This window comes from Amblyomma maculatum, unplaced genomic scaffold (assembly GCF_055883805.1).
Source record: "Amblyomma maculatum isolate TAMU_Amacu unplaced genomic scaffold, ASM5588380v1 scaffold_13, whole genome shotgun sequence".
Taxonomy (NCBI): Eukaryota; Metazoa; Arthropoda; class Arachnida; order Ixodida; family Ixodidae; genus Amblyomma; species Amblyomma maculatum.
Window position 1 is genome coordinate 39,470,059 of NW_028146738.1, and position 18,568 is coordinate 39,488,626.

Here is an 18,568-nt window from a genome sequence, read left to right on the forward strand (position 1 = left end):
CCTAAATGGTTAATGGAAAACATTTTCGATTTAAAATTACTAATTGGCCCAAACGCATTACATGGCAACGCCTCTCTAAAGGCTGATTGGGAAAAACATTGCCGCGAACTATTCAAATCTTCATTTTTTGTTTCTTGTTTCTCATTAGTTCATATTCGTTGTTTTGCTCTCAAGACGCGTCGAGATGTATCTCGAAGATTCCAGCCATTCGCGTGTGTTTCTACAATGTTCCAGATTATGATACTCACCGTTTAGGGCTTTATCTAGACGTTTCTTAACCACCTTTATATTGGGCGTAAACGTATGCGACAGATATTCTTAGTTCTACGACCACGTTTGCTGTTACAACCGCTGCCGATTCGCTTAGGAATTTTGTGGGCGCAAGTCAGCCCACTAAAGAAATTTATTCAAGTAAAACGCCAGTGTCTTCATTTGTGGCTACTGGGCTTGTCACCAGTACGTGACATCTGGTAGAGGGGCTGCCTTTTCGATCCGGCCTTCCTCTTCATGCGAAGACCTTAGCATCTTTCCTGTCGTCCTGGGGGACTGACCTACAAGTACCCGAGCCCGTCGCAGACTTTAAGGGCTCCAGCCCGAACACGGTCAGCTCACAGGTACCATTCGATCCTGGAACAGGGTTCCAACGTTGACAATGGCCCAGTCAGAGTACCGGTTGTCTTCGTGCATCCCTGGGAGCCCCCTTTATCTAAAGACTGCCACCAGAAGATGCGCAAGACTGGATGGACCTGTTCGATCGCGTGACTGTGTTCAATGTCTGGAACGACGCTGCGAAACTAAGAAAAGTCTACTTTGCCCTTGAAGGTTCTGCCAGAACACGTTTCGAGAATATGTATGGGAGACATTTAAGACTTAGTTTAAGGCTGAAAGAGCCCAGATTCTACTCCCTTCAAGACTTCAACTCCAATATGAGCCTGTAATGGCTTACATTGTGATGAAGCGCCTTATTTGCCGTGCCGACACCCGGGCAATAGACACCCGGATGCGCCACTATGATCGACCACTACAGCCGGCCAGCGCAAACCAATGCAGCAGCACATCTGCGAGCGAAGGCAGCCTTCGTGACCATATACGCGAAATCGTCCGTGGAAGAGCATCATTAGGTTGCTACCATCATCTCAACAGCTCCAAGTAGCGCACTTGCGGACATTGTACGCGAAACGGTACAGCAGGCCCCTGGTTCAACGCCTACCCAGAAGTCCGCTACTGAACAACCACTAACCGTGAACTACGCGACGCGCTACGTAGCTCGCCTCCACGTCGTGCGACGCGAATCCTGTTTCCGAAGCAGTCCCTTGGTCCCCGCACGCAAAGCCTAGAAAAACGCTCAAGCCCCAAGAAATGCGATGGCTGGAGAACTTCAGACTAACGACCACTCTTCTTCCATTGTGATGAGGATGGACACATTCTCCATCACTGTCCGTAAAGCCGTATTAGCCTGCGGGCTTTCGCCGTCGACATCCCATAACCCCGCATGGTGAGCGACCAAAAAAAATGACGACTTCCTGATGAGGAGAGAGCGCGCGTCGTCAAGTCGTCTGTCATGCTTCCCATCGCCATTTAGGTCCCGCTTTGCGTCACCGGGCCAGAGCTGCGTGCGAGGAAGGCCCCTAACCCGCGCAGGGGAAACTAAAGAGAGCATCCTTCAGAGGTACATTGCTATAAAGCGAACTAACCAATATGCTCAGCCGCCAAAGACGCAAGACGGCGATGCCGCTATTACGCCGACGCTCCTCATGAAGACGCCCTCGACGACCGCGCGGCCAGGCTTCAAAGTGACACCAACACTACGCACGGCGAGAACATCGACGAGAAAACGACCAGGGTCCAAAATGACACCTCCGCCCAGTGAAGGGACTACTGCGTGCCCCGGCCGTGACCTGGGCACATGTCGAAGTCGAGATCGAACACCGAAGCCAACATTTAAAGCAAGAGTAATAACAAGTGACCTTGAAGCTGCTGTCGACGGTCGCACGCTTAGCGCCTAAGTGGGCACTGGAGCCGAGTGGAGACTTCGACCTTTAGCTGAAGAAAGTGACGACCACATGGGATGGCCCGCTAATCCGCACAGCTAGCGGCACAGATATTACGGCTCCCTGGAGAGGCATCGCAAGAGAGATAGAGAAGGATCGTGGTGATACAGAACTTCTCTCTAGACATTACCCTGGGCACTTAGCGATCATTGGGCTTCGATCAAATGTCCTTAAGCTTCCGACGGACAACGCCATACCTATTATGACGCCTTCGACTCCATATGGCGCTCTGAACGTTCTGGACAAAGAATTGACCGTGCTGCCACGATCAAGCGTCGTTGTCTGCGCGGGTGGCACAGACATCGCAACCACTGAAGGCGTTGTCGAGGAAAGCACCCAGCTGCGTTGTGAAAGTGGGCTCGGCATAGCAACAGGTGTCATGCATATTCGAGGAGGACAGACTGTGGGGCTGGTGAAGAACTTCACAGAAGACTACCGGCAAAGGAACAAGGGCGCAACGATCGCTTTTCTTTAGCTATTAGACAGTCTAGATGTCTTCTCCCTCCCCGGCCAAACTGAAGACGATGCTCCCAACCTATTCAAGCCACCCACGTTCGACATCAACGCAGCAATACCAAGACAGGCAAGACCCTATTCGCAGTCTTCTTGAAAGCTGCAGCGAATATGCTTTTCTTTAGCGTCAAAAAAGAAACACACTACGCTTGAAATGCGCCGCATTACCACAGACGCACATGCACGACTTCTTCGTGAAAGTCCCTACTGCATATCGCCAAGCGAACGCCAGGTCAACCCAATCAATTTCAATAAATGCTTCGATAGGAAGTATTTCAGCCATCGAAGAGCCCCTTGTCAGCACCAGTCGCATTGGTGACAAAGTAAAACCGCACACTTCGCTTTTGATTCGATTACCAACCCTTGAACAACGTCACGAAGAAGGATGTCTACCCGCTCTCTCGCATCGCCGACACTCTAGACCGTCCCTGCAACGCTAGGTATTTCTCGTCCATCGACCTGAACGGGTAGTGGGAAACTGAGGCGGACGAAAAAGACCGCGAGAGGAAGGCGTTCATAACCCCAGACAGCCTCGTCGAGCTCAAGGTAATGCCATTTGGTCTATGTTCTGCACCAACCACGCTCCAATGAGTAATGGACACTCCTCGCTGGCTTGAAGGGGCAGATTTTCTTGGTATACTTGCACGGCATCATTTTGTTCTCGTAAAATTTTGAATAACACGTGAATAGACTGCAGACAGTGCTGGATGCCATGAAGTTATTGGGGCTAACTTTAAAATCAGGAAAGTGCTACTTCGCATACGAGGAGCTGTTATTCGTTGGCCCTATTCTGAACATTGATGGCGGTCGCCCACACCCGCAGAAGGCTGCTGCGGTCGCCCAGTTTCTGCATCCTTCCGGCAAATCATGCGCAGATTCTTTGGACTGTACGATCGCGACGCCGATTTGTCACAAACTTGTCACGCAACCACAAATGCTCATGTGACTATTAAATGGGAAGCGCCGCAAGCGGAAACTTTCAAGGAGCCTAAGCGCTGGCTACAGGCCTCTCCTGTCCTCGGGCACTTCGACGAAAACGCTGGCCCAGAAATAGCACATTGCCGCAAGCAGCGTTGGCCTAGGAACAATCCTCGTTCAGAGAACTGAAAAACAAGACTTGTAGCGTACTCCAGCCGTTAGCTGTCGAAAGCCTTATCGAATGATTCGACGACCGAGAAAGAGTGCTTCACGTTCATCTGGGCAACTTCAAATTTCCGTCCGTGCTTACGCGGCCGACCATACAATTAAGGTGGTAAGCGAACCCCACGAGCTCTCCTTGCTGGTAAATTTAAAAGCCCAATCAGGCCGTCTTTCCAGATGGAGCACACGACTTCAAGAATTTGATGTGACTGAAGTATACAACTCTGGCAACAAGCATTTTGACGCAGACTGCTTATCCCGAGCTTCCGTCAATGCTGGCCCGAAAGATGACAACGATGCCGCCGTTTTGAGACCGCTAAGAGCCAGCTGTTTGCAGAACAGCAGCGACCAGAACCTGAAAGAGCTGAAAGATCTAGCAGATTATCTGTAAGGAAAGACAGCTTTCCCTCCCGCTGCGTTCAGGTGTCAGCTGTCGTCCTTGACGTTGCAAAATGCCGCTGTTGTGAAGAAGCTGTCAGCTTCCGTCGTTAGCCACGGTTAGCTGTCCACGTCGCCCTTTACTTGAAAACGTGCCGCGAGTGCCAGCGACGCAAGATACCCCCGACGAGACCTGCTGAGTTGCTGAAACCGATGTCACCACCAGGTAAGCCCTTTCACCAAATATTAACTTACCACATCAGAAAGTTCCCAACTTTGACGGGAAGCACGTAAATCAGCGTGGCCACTGACTATATGACCCGCTACGCCGAAGCAAAAGCCCTGCTAACTATTCCGCAGCGGAAGTCGTCAGCTTTTTTGTCGAACAAGTTCTCCTACACTGTAGCCAAACTGCTTATCACGGACAGGCGAGCAACCTTTAAGGCATAGCTCACGCAAACAACTTGACCTATAGTTATAAAAACCGCCGACGTACAATGACGTACCATCTCCAGAAAAATGGTCTTACGGAACATATAAACAAGAATATTGCGTACATGATTACTATATACGTCTACACCGAACACTAGAGCTGGGACGTCATCCAGCCGTACTTGGTCAAAGGAGTATAACACTTCCATCCAGGAGACAGCCAGAGCAACCCCATTCATTCCCGTGAGATGCACGGAGCCCACGACGACGCTTGACGCGTTGCTGCTGCACGTGATAGAAGACAACCTTGACGTTGCCTCGTACCTAAGCCGGCAGAGGAAGCCTGACGACTCGCTCAGCTGCGCATCAAAGACCAGCAGCTCACACGCACTCGACGATACAACGTGCGACACGCGACACAAAGTACAAACCAGGAGATCAAGTTCAGGTTTGCACGCCGATACGCCGTCGCGGATAGAGTAAAAAGCTCTTGCGGTGGTACTTCGATCAAACAAAATTCTTCGGTGCGTCAGACAGCTTAATTACGAGGTCATCCGCGACAGCATGATCACATCCAACATCGCCGGGCGCCGAGTCATCGTCCATGTTGTGCGCCTAAGCCTTATTACGCGCGTTAAATGCCCTAGTTATGTTATTAGTAGCATTTTGTTTGTCTTTCTGTGTATTTTGTAAGAATCAAGGCGACACCTTTTATTCGGGGAGTAATTCCCCTAAATATTTAATTCTTTATTCGTTATTTTTCGATAGCCACCGGCACACGGCCTTATTGTGATTCAAGTGCGCCCGCATACCGTTTCTGTATTCTTTGTTTTTCAAGATCATTGTCCCGATACGACGCTTTATAATTTTGTTTGTACGCTAGATGCTTCGATATATCTCGAAGATTCTAGCCACACGCGTGTGTTTTTAAAGCGCTGCAGGTGATGCTAGTCACCGTTTGCGGCTTTATCTGGGTTCTTATTAGCCGCCTTTGCATTGACCGTAGACTGCAGTTATCGCCACCGCCGAATCGCTTAGCTCTTTTGCGTTCGTAGTGAGTCCATACAGTTCCATTGAAGTGTAACGCCCGTGTCTTCATTTGTGGCTACCGAGCTTGTCATCCTTGCAATATTCTGGTGTTAATATCTTGAGAAACATTACTGAAGCGCGGCTTATGCGGCAGAATTTCAATTAATAGAGTCATCCGCACATCCGGTAGCGGTACAAAAGTATATCTTTGAAACAAGTGTTCCAAATGCTGTTCCGCACGTGCTCGTATGATCATTGGGCTCATTAATGACAATTTGTTGCGTACATTCGCGAGAATAGTCAGCGTTTGGTCTGGGGAGCTTGACAGTCATGCGAGCGACTCGTTACAATATATTGCCGCGAAACCTTCATAACAGTATTTATATAACATAACCTTCATAACAGTGTTATATTGTCACCACTACGTGACAATATAACACTAAAGCAAACAATTCGCATCAAGCTGCCTCAAATTACTTCTAGAGGAATGGGCTCCATGCCATCTCTTTGGTACACTGCTTCTCTGACCACGTTTATGTATATTTGCTAAACATATTTTGAAGCGAAAGTCTCAGTGCGATAGGTAACCCCAGCATTCGCGTGGGCTTCAATTTGACCTTCAATTTTCCTTCAAGGAGAAGGGAAACAACTGTTTCTTTGTGGTTCAGGTGTGCACAAAACAAAATGTGAGAGCTTCTGTTTTTCCTTTCCTGTAAACCAACACAAAATACCAAAGTAGGCTATTAATTGACATTCAAAGAGCCACAGGAGGGAGTGTGGCTATACATGTGCTGTTCCCTCCTTTTCCCATGACAAGGTCATGACATTGATACTTTAATCATTCGGTGACCTTTCATCTTTGGGTATCTTTGATCTTTCAAACTGGCACCTGAGAATACGTGGCAATTATGGAGCACGTGATTAACCATGGGGGAGGTGTGGCATCGCGCCATCGCGCCATGCAAGCAACAATGACGGCAATCGGTGGGTATAAGAACGCGGAGCAACAGCACTTCAAGTCATAGCTAGCCGGTGATGCCAGGGGCAATCATGCTGCGCTTAGTGTGTCGTACAGATGATAGTGAATCGGCATACAAAGATTTCTACCCACTGTGAGTATGGTGTGAAGCTTTCGCTGAACACCATGTTTACATTTGAAAAGCTCTGTTAATTTCTTTTCTCGGCCACATTCTAGACATTGTGCGCGTCATATTTTGCCAATAAGTAACAAATTAGACACCGACAGTTCTTTGTTTAAAAACCTACATCGTAACGTTATCTTCCATATTTGCTGCAGCCTGAGCGCACGATTCCACTAAAAATTCACATCACGTCAATACTGCGTATAGTGTACACTTACAAATGATGCACAACAGAACTGCCCTTGTTCGCTCATTGTCGCCACCAGTAAAGGGTCAACAGCATTTATTCATTCGGTGCCAGCTAGAACATTCCAGTACCCGATCAAACATGGCGTCCCGCAGCGGATGGTGCTGTCACGCATTAAAGGTGTGCACGAAGTGTTTGGCAAGGAGCACATGCAACAGCACACTATTCAATTTGTCACATGCTACCTCCTGGCCTCGCTTTTGCGAATGCAAGCACTCCGATGTTAAATTCTTTGTCATGAACATGTGCGTTAAACCCTATTTTTGACGGGGCACAGAATCTGAAAAAGCACATATTCTGAACTCCCTCTGAGGTCTCCTCTGGAAGCTTATGTCCCAATCGCTAACCAAAGAAACTGTCACTTCTCACTTACATTCCCAAGGAACTTCTGCAGTTTTTTTTTTTTTTCAGGGGATACCATTCATTCCCCATGAAGGGCCATTCCATTGCGAATGCATTTTGTAAGACGCCACAAGTGCGAATAGCATTAACCTTTTGTTTTCCCCTTTTTATAAAATCCAGCAGGCCGGTCGTTTTAGATGCTCGATCATGAGCGCAGTGCCAGTGGATTTCGAAGCGAGGAGAATGGAAACTGGCGGCAATGTCGCGGTCCCTTTTGACCCCAAGCTAATTTGCCAGCAGTGTGGCCAAAAGTGAAAGGCGATTGAGTTCAGAGCACTAGCTGGCACAGTAACTGTGTCGAGTGGCCCATTTTCATAGCAATTGTGACGCCTTGGTGCGCTCCGAAATTTTTTAGGAAGCATTAATTTTCATATATATGCACAGTTTAATGAAGAGCACAAGTTCACAAACACGACATGCTCCTAGCAATATTAAATCAACAGTCGACTTTACTAGTTAGTTAGGGAAGCAATAAAAGCTTTCTAGAACCTTTATTTTTTAGGCCGTAGCCTGCAGCAACGTCCGAGGGCTAAAATATGTTGCAAACTGCTGCATTTTTATTCGCACCACTCTAAAACGCCCCTTTACTGGAAATAAAAACGGGTTGCGCGATCGAAATTTGACCGCAGCAAAGGAATGACATGGCAAAGTATTACGATCCGTGAGCATGTTGACAGCAATAGAGTCGGGCCATTCTGTAGTTTGGAGCGAAGCGAGATGATCACGTAACAATAAATTACCAAAGGTGCTGCATTGCAGTCCTGAATGTGCCACGTGCTCGCTCAGGGGATGCCGAGCCCTATTTGGCCCTGCACCGTTCTTTTAGAACTCTTCTAGGCAGCCTTATATAGTTTTCTTTACTGTATCGTTGCAGTCCCATACTGAGCAAGCATTCATAAAAATGTTAGAGCAAATAACTCATTCCTGATGAAGACTGCCTGCATAACTTTTCTTGGTGCGAAGAAAGAAAGGCGTGGCGCTCTTGTTTACGGCGTATTTTTGAAGCAAAATACCACGTTTTACCTTCTGCCACTCCTGTTTTTATTGGTGTCAGTCGTTCTTGCGTGCACGCTATATATTCCTTTATTATTTATTTTAGCTGGACATGCATGCCTACTGGCTGCAATGTTATCGGCTGGGTTAGTACCGTCAACGCAGCTCCGTAATGGTTGCGGTTTCCATTCTCAGTGGTGGCTACTCACGAAGGTTGTTAGAAGCATATTTTTATCGCTGCCCTCTAGTTGTGTAGCATCCCGCCGGGGTGGCGCAGTGGTTACGGCGCTCGACTACTGTTCCCAAGGACGCGGGATCGAATCCCGGCCTCGGTGGCCGCTTTTTGATGGAGGCGATAAGCAAGGTGCGCGTTAATGAAGCACAGGTGGTCGAAATTTCCGGAGTCCTCCACTACGGCGTCTCAGAGCCTGAGTCGCTTTGGGACGCTAAACCCCACAAACCAAATCTAAAGTATTGTAATACTCAAAATGCGCCAGAAATTGGATGCACAATTCGAAAAGGAAAAAATATATGAAAATGCACCATCGTGTATTAACAGTGCTCTAAGAAAAAACCGCGCGAAGCATTTTCAGAGCTGGCTATCAAGGGGCACTAATGTCCGTGCCATTTGCTGTCGAGCTTTGAGAAGTTTACGCGAGCTGATATTACACGCATTTGTAGGCGAGAGTCTAAATTCATGCCCTGCTAGCCCCACCAGCCTTTACGTGACAAATCCATCTGTGAGCATGCGTGTGGAATCTATGGTACAATAGGCATCGTGTAGCAATAAACCTCCTCTTTGGGTTTCACTAATTATAGGAACTATGTATCAGATACTTATTCCTCAAGCATTCTCAGCGCCACGTTCCCAGTGCTGTCACGCGCTCGTTTAAAAAAGCGTACACAAGTTAGTTGCACAAGTTAAACGCAATTTGCGACAAAGATTATAGGTGAAGGAATAAGTGCACATTGTAAATATAAGTTTCATGTGAAGAATTACTCGAAGTGTACTTCACACGAATTATTTCTTATTTACAGAAATACATTTTGAATGCATTCGTAATCAGCCTAAAATAAATTTATTTTTCACGTATTCGAAGAAAGCTATTTGCGTATTTGAAGACTATTTGCGAAGAAGGCGTATTTGATAGAGCGATGATTAATATATTTTCAACGTATTACTGAATAATTGTCTCTATGCCGCGCATCTTCTCATAGAAGGCACTGACATGCAGTTTTTGTTTTTCATTTGGGTTCACCGCTCGCATGCTCCGTATTACTTTTAGGTCACCTGTACCCTCTGGAAGATTCGAGTACGGCAATGTCCTCTTGCAATGTAGCAGATAGGATTAATAGTGTGGTGGCTTTGGGGATGTTTGTTATCGTGATGCACCTTCGCGGTAGCCTTCTTGCGTTGGTCGCGCTTGACAAAAAACGTTTCACAAGGCGGATTGAAAAACGGTAGAAAAAGCTCGATATGAGGCACCTGGACCGTTAAACCGAAACCAGAAGGCTGGTATAAGTATTACAAACGGAGGCGGAGCGCCGTAAGTGTCCGGAGGGGCCGAGCTCTAGCGTCAGCGAGCTTTTGAAGATCGCCTACGCAGGACAAATGGTGTGCGCAAAGCGAAAGATCGTGACCTTAAATGTCTGCGTCATCACAAAACTGTCGACACTAGTAAATGACGTCTACCTAAGTCTTCAGGTAAATGCATAAATACCCAGCTGAAATGTCAACGTCGTCAATAAGTACGCAAAGATGCACGTATGATAAAGTTATCATCCGAGAACCAAAAGGCGGCAATGCATGCTCAAAATATCTCGTGTAATCTTAAAGCCTAATCTTAAGCTTTCTCATAATTATTGCATATGCTTTATTGATATGAATGGTTGCTGAAGAGATCGCTAATTTATTATTTAACTTTGTTTTGACTTGCGTGGCTACAGCATTGCCTCGTACATCATGCCCTGCTGAACAATTGTACGAGGTCATCGGACAAGCATTTTCACTAAGAATTTCGCTACACCTATCTGCCTGTCTATCAGGATTACTGGTATCTTTTTTTTATGCAACCTTTATGCCAGCTACTTGCACTCAAATGGCAAGTGCGTCACATTGAATGGCGAAGGTTGAGCATGCTGACAGGTAACGCCCCTTAAGAATATGGGGTCGCAAATACGGCAATGAAAATATAGTGTAAAGCGTGTTCTAATTTCAGATAAGTTTTATGCGCACCACAAGACGACACAAAAAAAAGACAAGGGAGACAGGACGGAGCGCAACTTTCAACTCAGTTGAACGTTGCGCTCCGTCCTGTCTCCCTTGTCTTTTTTTGTGTCGTCTTTTTGTGCGCATAAAACCTATCTGAGTATGAACCAACTAGCCCCACAACGCATATTACTGGTGTTCTCATTTGCGTCAAAAGCGTGCATAGGAGATACGACATGCAATGCGTATACCTGAATGCCACGCCTTCCTCCTGGAAACATAGCGTCGCAGGTAATGCCCTGAAGTATGACAACTTAGAAGTAGCCGCATCTTGTGAAATTTCGGAACAAGGTCTTATATATATCAAAGTAAAGACCTGCCGCTATTTTCGCCTACGAAGTTCAACCCATGCAGTTCTGAGGTACGGAACACAAAAGCAAATAGGATCATTTTAAACGCAGAAGCACTAGCAAAGAGGTTGAATATTTCGAACTGAATAGTCTCTAATACCGCTTCGGAAAGCAATAAAGCCGCATGCTGACTGCGTCTTAATGGTAACAGTTCTGTTCCTCTACAACTGTGGTCAAGGATTCCACCTCTCGTCGATAAAATTCTACATTCAGTGCCCTGACAAAGTTGACTTGGTGAACGTAGACGCGGCAGGCCAAACGAAACACTCCACACCTTCAGTAACCATTTTTCTCTACCTATAGTTGCATGCATGAGAAAGCTTGTTTAGAATATCTTAACTGCAAGCCAAGGCTCTTACGCCAAAATCATAAAGCGCGCCGCGCGGTCCAAGTAGGAGCATGGGGCCGCTCCGTATATGTGCACGCAAAACGCAATTGTGCTTAAAACAATTGTACTCACGTAGTGTGCGCCGAAATCAGTTGAAGGCATCCCAGTCTTGCTAGCTCGTTCAATGCATTGCGTCGACTACACAGCAAGCTATAATTGCACGAGTGCGAAGCCGCTGTCGTGGCTTGACTCGGTCGCAAGCAGGAAAATTATTGACTGACTACTCTACTAGGCATATACCTCAGCTGACATGTGCTGTGAATAAGGGCTTCATATCGGTCTGTCGCTAAAAGCCATCTACATCAAAAACAACGACGGCAAGATTATCGCAGATGACAAAGGAAAATAAGTTGTACCGCTAAATAATCTCTTCGTTCACCATTTTTGACACATCACTAGCTGCGGGTTGAGTATGGTGTTAGTTGCGCACACTTTAACATTGCACGGTTCAGATCTTTTCATGAACACGCAGGCATCAACACTAAGGCAATATACACTGAAATATCAAAAAAAGCCACAAAAGATGCGATAAGACCCCTATGCGCATTATGTACCGTCCTTTAGATATGTCGTGCGGGCATTTTTCTGAGCGACCTGCGACAAAGCAAAATTTATCAAATGCTGTTGTTTTATGATATCGTTATGGTAAAACGAGACGGTAGGTGTTGGCGTAACTACCCGATATCGCAAACTAAACTCTTGCAAACGCACCAGTTTTTCAGCCTCGAGAGCAGAAGCTATATGCTACTGTCATCTAATAAAAAACATGCAAATTATTCTTCTTAATAAAGCTGTCTAAAGTCTATAGAGACGCCCCGGAAGTATTTCAATTCATTTTGTTTACTTGATAGATGTGCCCTTAATTTCTGGTCATTAATTATCAACATAGCCGTAAAAGGTTTTGTTTTGGAAGTAATCGAGTGGAGTTCGGCATATTTCGAAATCACACAAGGAACGGGTTCATTAAAACGATATTCCGCGTCATCAGGCATGCTTGCTACATAGGCTTCGTTTAAACATGGCTATCACGCGCAAGTACTTGCATTTCATTGGACAGGTGGACTCACCGGAATGTTCAACTTGTGGCATCCCAGAGACTTTGGACCATATATTATTGGTGTGCCAAATGTATGCGGGCGAATGAAGTGTGCTAGTCGCTGTCTTGAAGCGTTTGGACAAGAGGCCTCTGTCGGAGGAACTGCTGCAGGGCGCTTGGCAGGACAAGGGGAAGGGTGTTCAGGTAGTGCGGGCTCTTTGACGTTGTTTTGTGCGTCAGCGGACATGATTCGTGCTTGTAAAGCAAGCTACTGTGCTGTATATGTATTTCATATGCCTTATCCCACATCTTCAACCATCATGATCTTTCTTTTCTCCTTCCCCTTCCCCAGTGTAGAGTAGCAGGCCAGATTTGAATTATTCCGGCCAACCTTTCTGCCTTTTCCTTTCAATAAATCCATCTATCTATCTAAAACACAATTCTCGAATTCCATGCAGGTGGAGCTGAACCTCGTGTGTGTGCCCTTCTACAATAAATTATCAATTTTAGTTTTGATTGTTAGGTTTAATGCGAAAAAACGACTCATGCTATGATAGACGCCGCAGTAGAGGGCTCCGGAATTTAGACAACCCGGAATTTCAACCACCACTTTCACTGATATCGCGCAGCAGATGGGCGCCTTGCTTATCTCCTCCATCTAAAAGTTTTCGCTGCGGCTGGGATTCAAACCCGCATACTTGGACAAAGTAGTCGCGAGCCCTAACCACTGTGCCACAGCGGTGATGTTCATCAAAAATAGTATAACGGGAGGCTCCGCTAGCTGAAGATATGATGTTGACTCAGCGTGGGCAGCAGGAAGTTGGCCTTTTGTGTCTTATTTGTGATGCTGAAGTCTCTCGAGAAGCTGATGCCCTCTGTTCCTGTGTGCTTCTAGGGCAATCGACTTGATCTAGGACTGCTGATGTATGCTGCTCATATTACTTTGATATCTAAATACTCCAAATTAGTCATGATGGAAGCTAAGCGTGTAAAGAGAGCATAATGAAAGACGTTTGACCTTTTGTGAATAGAAGAAATAACAGTGAAAAAAGGAGCCTTGGCCTTCTGCGAATGAAATGATTAACTTAGTGTCTTTCGTGGGCACCCCGAATGCGCCGAGAGTCAAGTGTTCAAAGCCGAGGAGACGTGATAAAGGATATTATTTATTTTTATTTATTTATTTAGGAATACTTTTGATTCCGGGTGGGATCATTCAGGCAGGGCACAAAACGCATACATAAAGTCAGACAATATTGGGAACGTGTTGAACGACAGGAACAATAATTTAAAATGAAGGAAGGTTGTAGTCAGAAATAAACGAAGCAAGAAAATGTTCAGTGTACAGTAAAACCTAGAGTGAACTGTTGATACATGTAAAAAAAAAGAAAAAGGTATATGAATGGACACAGGGTGGAAATAACAAAGCAATAAAGGATTAGTACAATTTGCAAGTTATCAATGTATGCTGACAAGGAAACTGTTCGGATGAAAATTCATGAATTTGTGTGTAAATGATCCTCCACTAGCTTTACAAATTACAATTAGTGCTCAGTTATAAGGCTTGATATCAGTCAGAACTACATCCGGTGTGCTTTTCCTGTGCTCTTGCATTGTCTTACATTATCTCTCCATTGCGAAGAGAGGAATGAACTAGGGAGATTCGCGGTGTGAAACGAGATATTTGACACTGCTGGAAGGCGAGCAGCGTTTGACCGCTTGAATATTCGGGCAGTAAGCAATCTTGTGAAATGAAGGAAAAGTTGGCCCCACCTTAGGCTGAAGGCGCAAAGTGCATTTTCGTCGTAACGCTATACAACTCTTTCATTCCATGTATCATATTGCGCATATAACAATGACATCAAAATCATTATTTCGGTGCTTTGAAGTCTTTTTTATACTGTAATGTGGTTATTTGTGTTTAAAATGGCTACAATGTCTTAGTAAGGATACGCAGCCCCGTTAAAACATCAAACATAGTAGGCGTAAGGTAACGTACACGCGTTGTAGCATCCAGATGAGGAAATTGTCACCTGAAATGCATAATGACATGAACTCGTAGAGATAGTGACAGCGCTGAGCTGTCAAGTCGGCCGTGCTTTTATTCCTAAACACATACTCTGAAGAACACATACAACATAATTTTAAAACAGCGAAAGCACTAGTGCTGTGTCAAACTCTAAAATCGCATTCATTACTAATAAAATGGAGCACAAAGCAATTCTAAATAATCAGTGAAAAGTGAAACGGTTAAAACAAAGTGCTTTTCATGATTTCGTTTTTACGAAGCAAAGAGAACGACAGTCGATATCGGTAAAAAGGCAGAAAAACGACATCCTGCATGTGTAGTTAGACACATTCTCTAGACCAATATTCATCACGGGCGGGTGTCATCACGGGCGGATTCTTGAGAGCGCTTGTTTAAAGTATTGTAATTGCAAGCCAAGGCTCTTATGCCAAAATCATCAAGCACGCCATGCGGTCCAATTAGGAGCATGAGGCTGGTCCGTATATGGGCACACAGAATGCAAGTGATGTGCTTAAAAAACTATATACTCACGTAGTGTGCACCCGAAATCAGTCGCTGGCGTGCCAGTCTTTCTATAGGTCGTTCAAAGCATTGCGTCGACTAAACAGTGTGCTTGAACTTCACGAGTGCGAAGCCGCTGTCTGGCTCGACTCCGTCACAAGCAGGAAAAATATTGACTGACTATTCTACTAGGTATATACCCCAGCTGACATGTGCTGCGAAGAAGGGCTTCATATCGGTCTGTAGCTAAAGGCCATCTGAATAAAAAAAAAAGCCACGGCACATAGGTGGCAAGATTATCGGGTATGACAAAGGAAAATACGTTATTCCGCTAAATAATCTGTTCGTTCACCATTTTTAACACATCACTAGCTGCGGGTTGAATATGGGGTTAGTTGCGCATACTGTAACATTGCACAGTTCAAATTTTTTCATGAACACGCAGACGTCAACACTAAGGCAATATGCTCTGAAATATCAAGGAAGCCACAAAAGATGCGATAAGACACCTATGCGCATTAAGGGCCATCCTTTGGATATGTCATGGGCGCATTTTTCGAAGCGACCTGTCACGAAGCATCTATTAGCAAACTTTGTTAACTTAAACAGCGTGAACAGGAAGACACCGGACAAGATAGAAGCAAGTCACACAAAGTATATTGGTAAGATCAATTAGCAAATGCTGTTATTGATGATATCATGATGGAAAAACGCGATGGCAGGTGTTGGCGTAACTGCCCGACATCGGAAATTAAATTCTTGCATACGCATGATTTTATCTGCCCCGAGAGCAGAAGCTATACGCTACAGTATCATTCAATAAAGAAGCGTGCAAATTATTTATCTTAATAACGATGCCTGAAGTTAACAGAGGCGCCTGCAAATATTTCAATTCATGTTTTCTATTTGATAGATATGCCCTTAGGCGATGGTCATGAATTATCAACATAGCCAAGAAGAGATTTCTTTTTAAGTAGTCGAGTAGAGTTTGGCATATTTCGAAATCACATAAGGAAGCGGTTCATTACAATGATAGACACCAAATTACAAGATTCTTCAAAGCCTTGCGTTAGCTTCCTTTCATTATGCAGGCAATCCCAGCCTTCTATCAGACCTAAGGAAGATTTAGAAAATATTTTTCTCTTTTTTATTGTTTGTGGGAATGCTCGTTCTTGAATTATGGACCCATCCTAAGAGCATTGACTGCGATTTAGAAAAACCGACAAAAACGTAATCATTTCTTTGTGACTTTATTGCACAGGTGTCTGTCGTAAAAGGCGATGTTTCTAGATATGTTGATGTCGCGATGATCCGAAACGAAATTGCCTTTGCTGGTCCGCTCATTTCAGCGGTACAACAAGAACTGATGGACACGTTGGTCAGACTGTTGTTACTTGGAGACGGTATTTACAGCATGTTTAGAAACACCCGCAACTGGCTTAGCAGCGAGCAGAACCACGGAAATATTCCCACCTCAGTGTCATCTATCTACTTTTTTCCTTCTGAGAGGCAAAGAAAAGAAACACTTCAGCTCCATTCTTTCGTAACATGACCCCCCCCCCCCCCCCCCCCACGGTGTAAACGTTGTTCCAGCAGTAAACTGGCAAAGAACGAATGAGTTGGTATGGCTTCAGTTGGGAAATGTCAGCAGTGTTAAGAAAGAAGGAGGCCGCGGGCAGACGGGGGACATGTTCACACGTCACATCGATGAATTAGAGCACCGCACGGTAGGAGCCCCGGTAGGGGGACAGAAATTCCTCCTAGAGGCCAACGCAGCGTACCGGAGACCATAGAAGTAAAAGGGAGAAGGATCATTGGATAAATGGCGATGGCGCATATCTTAGAAAGACTTCTGGGAAATCCGAGAGGCGATGAGCTAAATAAGGGCTACTGTGCATAGATGGTTATGGGGCTACCAGCAGGTGGGACTAGCATGTCCAAATGTAAGGCGGGGTTCCTGCCAAAGAGCGGGAAAAAGGTTGAGTAACCCGGCTTGGCGTCCTTTGAAGAATTCTAGGGGAAGGTCACGACTGCAACGGGAGGTCCATGTCATGGTGTTCACGTGATGAATACATGCATAACACATCTGTTAGTGACCGCTTGAAGCACTCGGTAAGGGCATGCTACGCAGTCGCTAGCTGACTCTAAATAGAACATGAACGCAGGATGTTTTCAATAACTTGGGACAAAAAAATTAACTACCCGCCCTATCGAAAAAGTCAGCAGCCCGTGTCTAGCGTTTCCACCAGAACCGAAATTCAGACACGGTTTCTGGTGTGGTGATTCTGGTATGTTTCAGACACAGTTCTGGTGTCCCGGGCTAAGTGTGTTTACTCTGGTATGTTTCAGACACGATTCTGGTGTGCCGGGCCTTGGGTGTTTATTCTGATGTGTTTTTGCTGGTGTTACCACTCTGCAATTTTTGGCTGGCGTATCGACAGGACCACCCTGGTGTATCTGGTCTAACCAGCATGGCGTTTTACTGCAAATACTCGTTACTTTCCTGGCTGTTGACAAGGAATGTGTTTTATGGGAAAATAATTGAACGGCAAAGTATGAAACATCTTAAGCCAACAATAACTTGGCTCTTTATGTCCTTTTCAAGCATGCCGCCTGCCTTCAACTGCATCCGAGCACTGAGAAGTCTCCTCAGATATCCGTAAGATGAATCCCTCCAGCAACCTGTGCGAAATACCCCTCCTAGTTCTTACTGGCGCCTTCGCAGCCACGAGTGCAGCTGCTCTTCATCTTCTTTCAAATGTTTTTTTATTGCCAATTCATCTAGACCAATAACGTGCTTTGTTCAAGCTTTTAACACTCCGGAAACCCATAATAGACGGTAACAATAAATACAACCTTTGTGAAACGAAGTCTTTGTTCATTCTCAGGACTCGGCATCTCTCATTGAAGCTTAAGTTTCATTATATTAAACTCGCCTATTAGGAAGCCATGTTCTGTTCGTGTCGACGCGCACTGATTATCTATACTGATGGGTCGTTCACACATCACTCCACATGCGCTGTCTTTGTTGCGCTTAACGCAACCCAAAATATATTATTAGTGTATCGAGTTTCTTTGTAGTCGTCTTCCAGTGTGTATAAAGCGGGACTTGTAGCCTGCACGCCCTTAATAACCGCCCCACTACGCCTATTGATTCCTGTACAGAATCTCTCTCTCCGATTTGCCATTTAGTTGGTATATTGAACCCTTGCATTATTGCCACTAAAAAAACTTGTCGAGCTTATCGTCTATTCCTCCCTTTATGGTATTCCATATCCGGGGCCACAGAGTAACTTAGGGTAACGTGTTAGCCGACCAAGCTGCTGATAGCGCAGGCCAGTGCGGCCGCTTACCCACTTCTGCCTTTTCACAACGTTGTGTCCTTTCACGCCTGAATCGCTGTGTGCTTGTATTATGGAGCACATTTTGGCGCGAAAATAATGACGGCACATAAATATAAATTGGATAGTTTATACTCTCAATATACTACATATTTGTCCACCCCGTAATCTGCTTACAATTTTAATCACGGGGCAGGGCTAGTTTTCATTAAATTTTATAAAGTACATCCATCCTCCTCATTACTTTCCTCCTATGAAAAGATGTGTGAAGAAGCTCGTCACTACTACTTTGACAGTTCCCTTATTGCTCCTTTTGTTTCTTGCCTGAAA

General features: G+C 45.4%; 1 protein-coding gene across 4 annotated transcripts in view; it reads right to left on the reverse strand.

The window, feature by feature from the left end:
- LOC146172612 (uncharacterized) overlaps positions 1-11,734 on the reverse strand; it is an 83,685-nt gene extending 71,951 nt beyond the window's left edge. For all 4 annotated transcript variants that reach the window (XM_084586085.1, XM_084586082.1, XM_084586083.1 and 1 more), the window contains exon 1: positions 11,407-11,734. In XM_084586085.1, the coding sequence (XP_084442211.1) occupies positions 11,407-11,436 (30 nt within the window). In that variant the 5' untranslated portion in view covers positions 11,437-11,734. The remainder of the gene's footprint in view (positions 1-11,406) is intronic.
- Between the last annotated feature and the right edge of the window lie 6,834 nt (positions 11,735-18,568).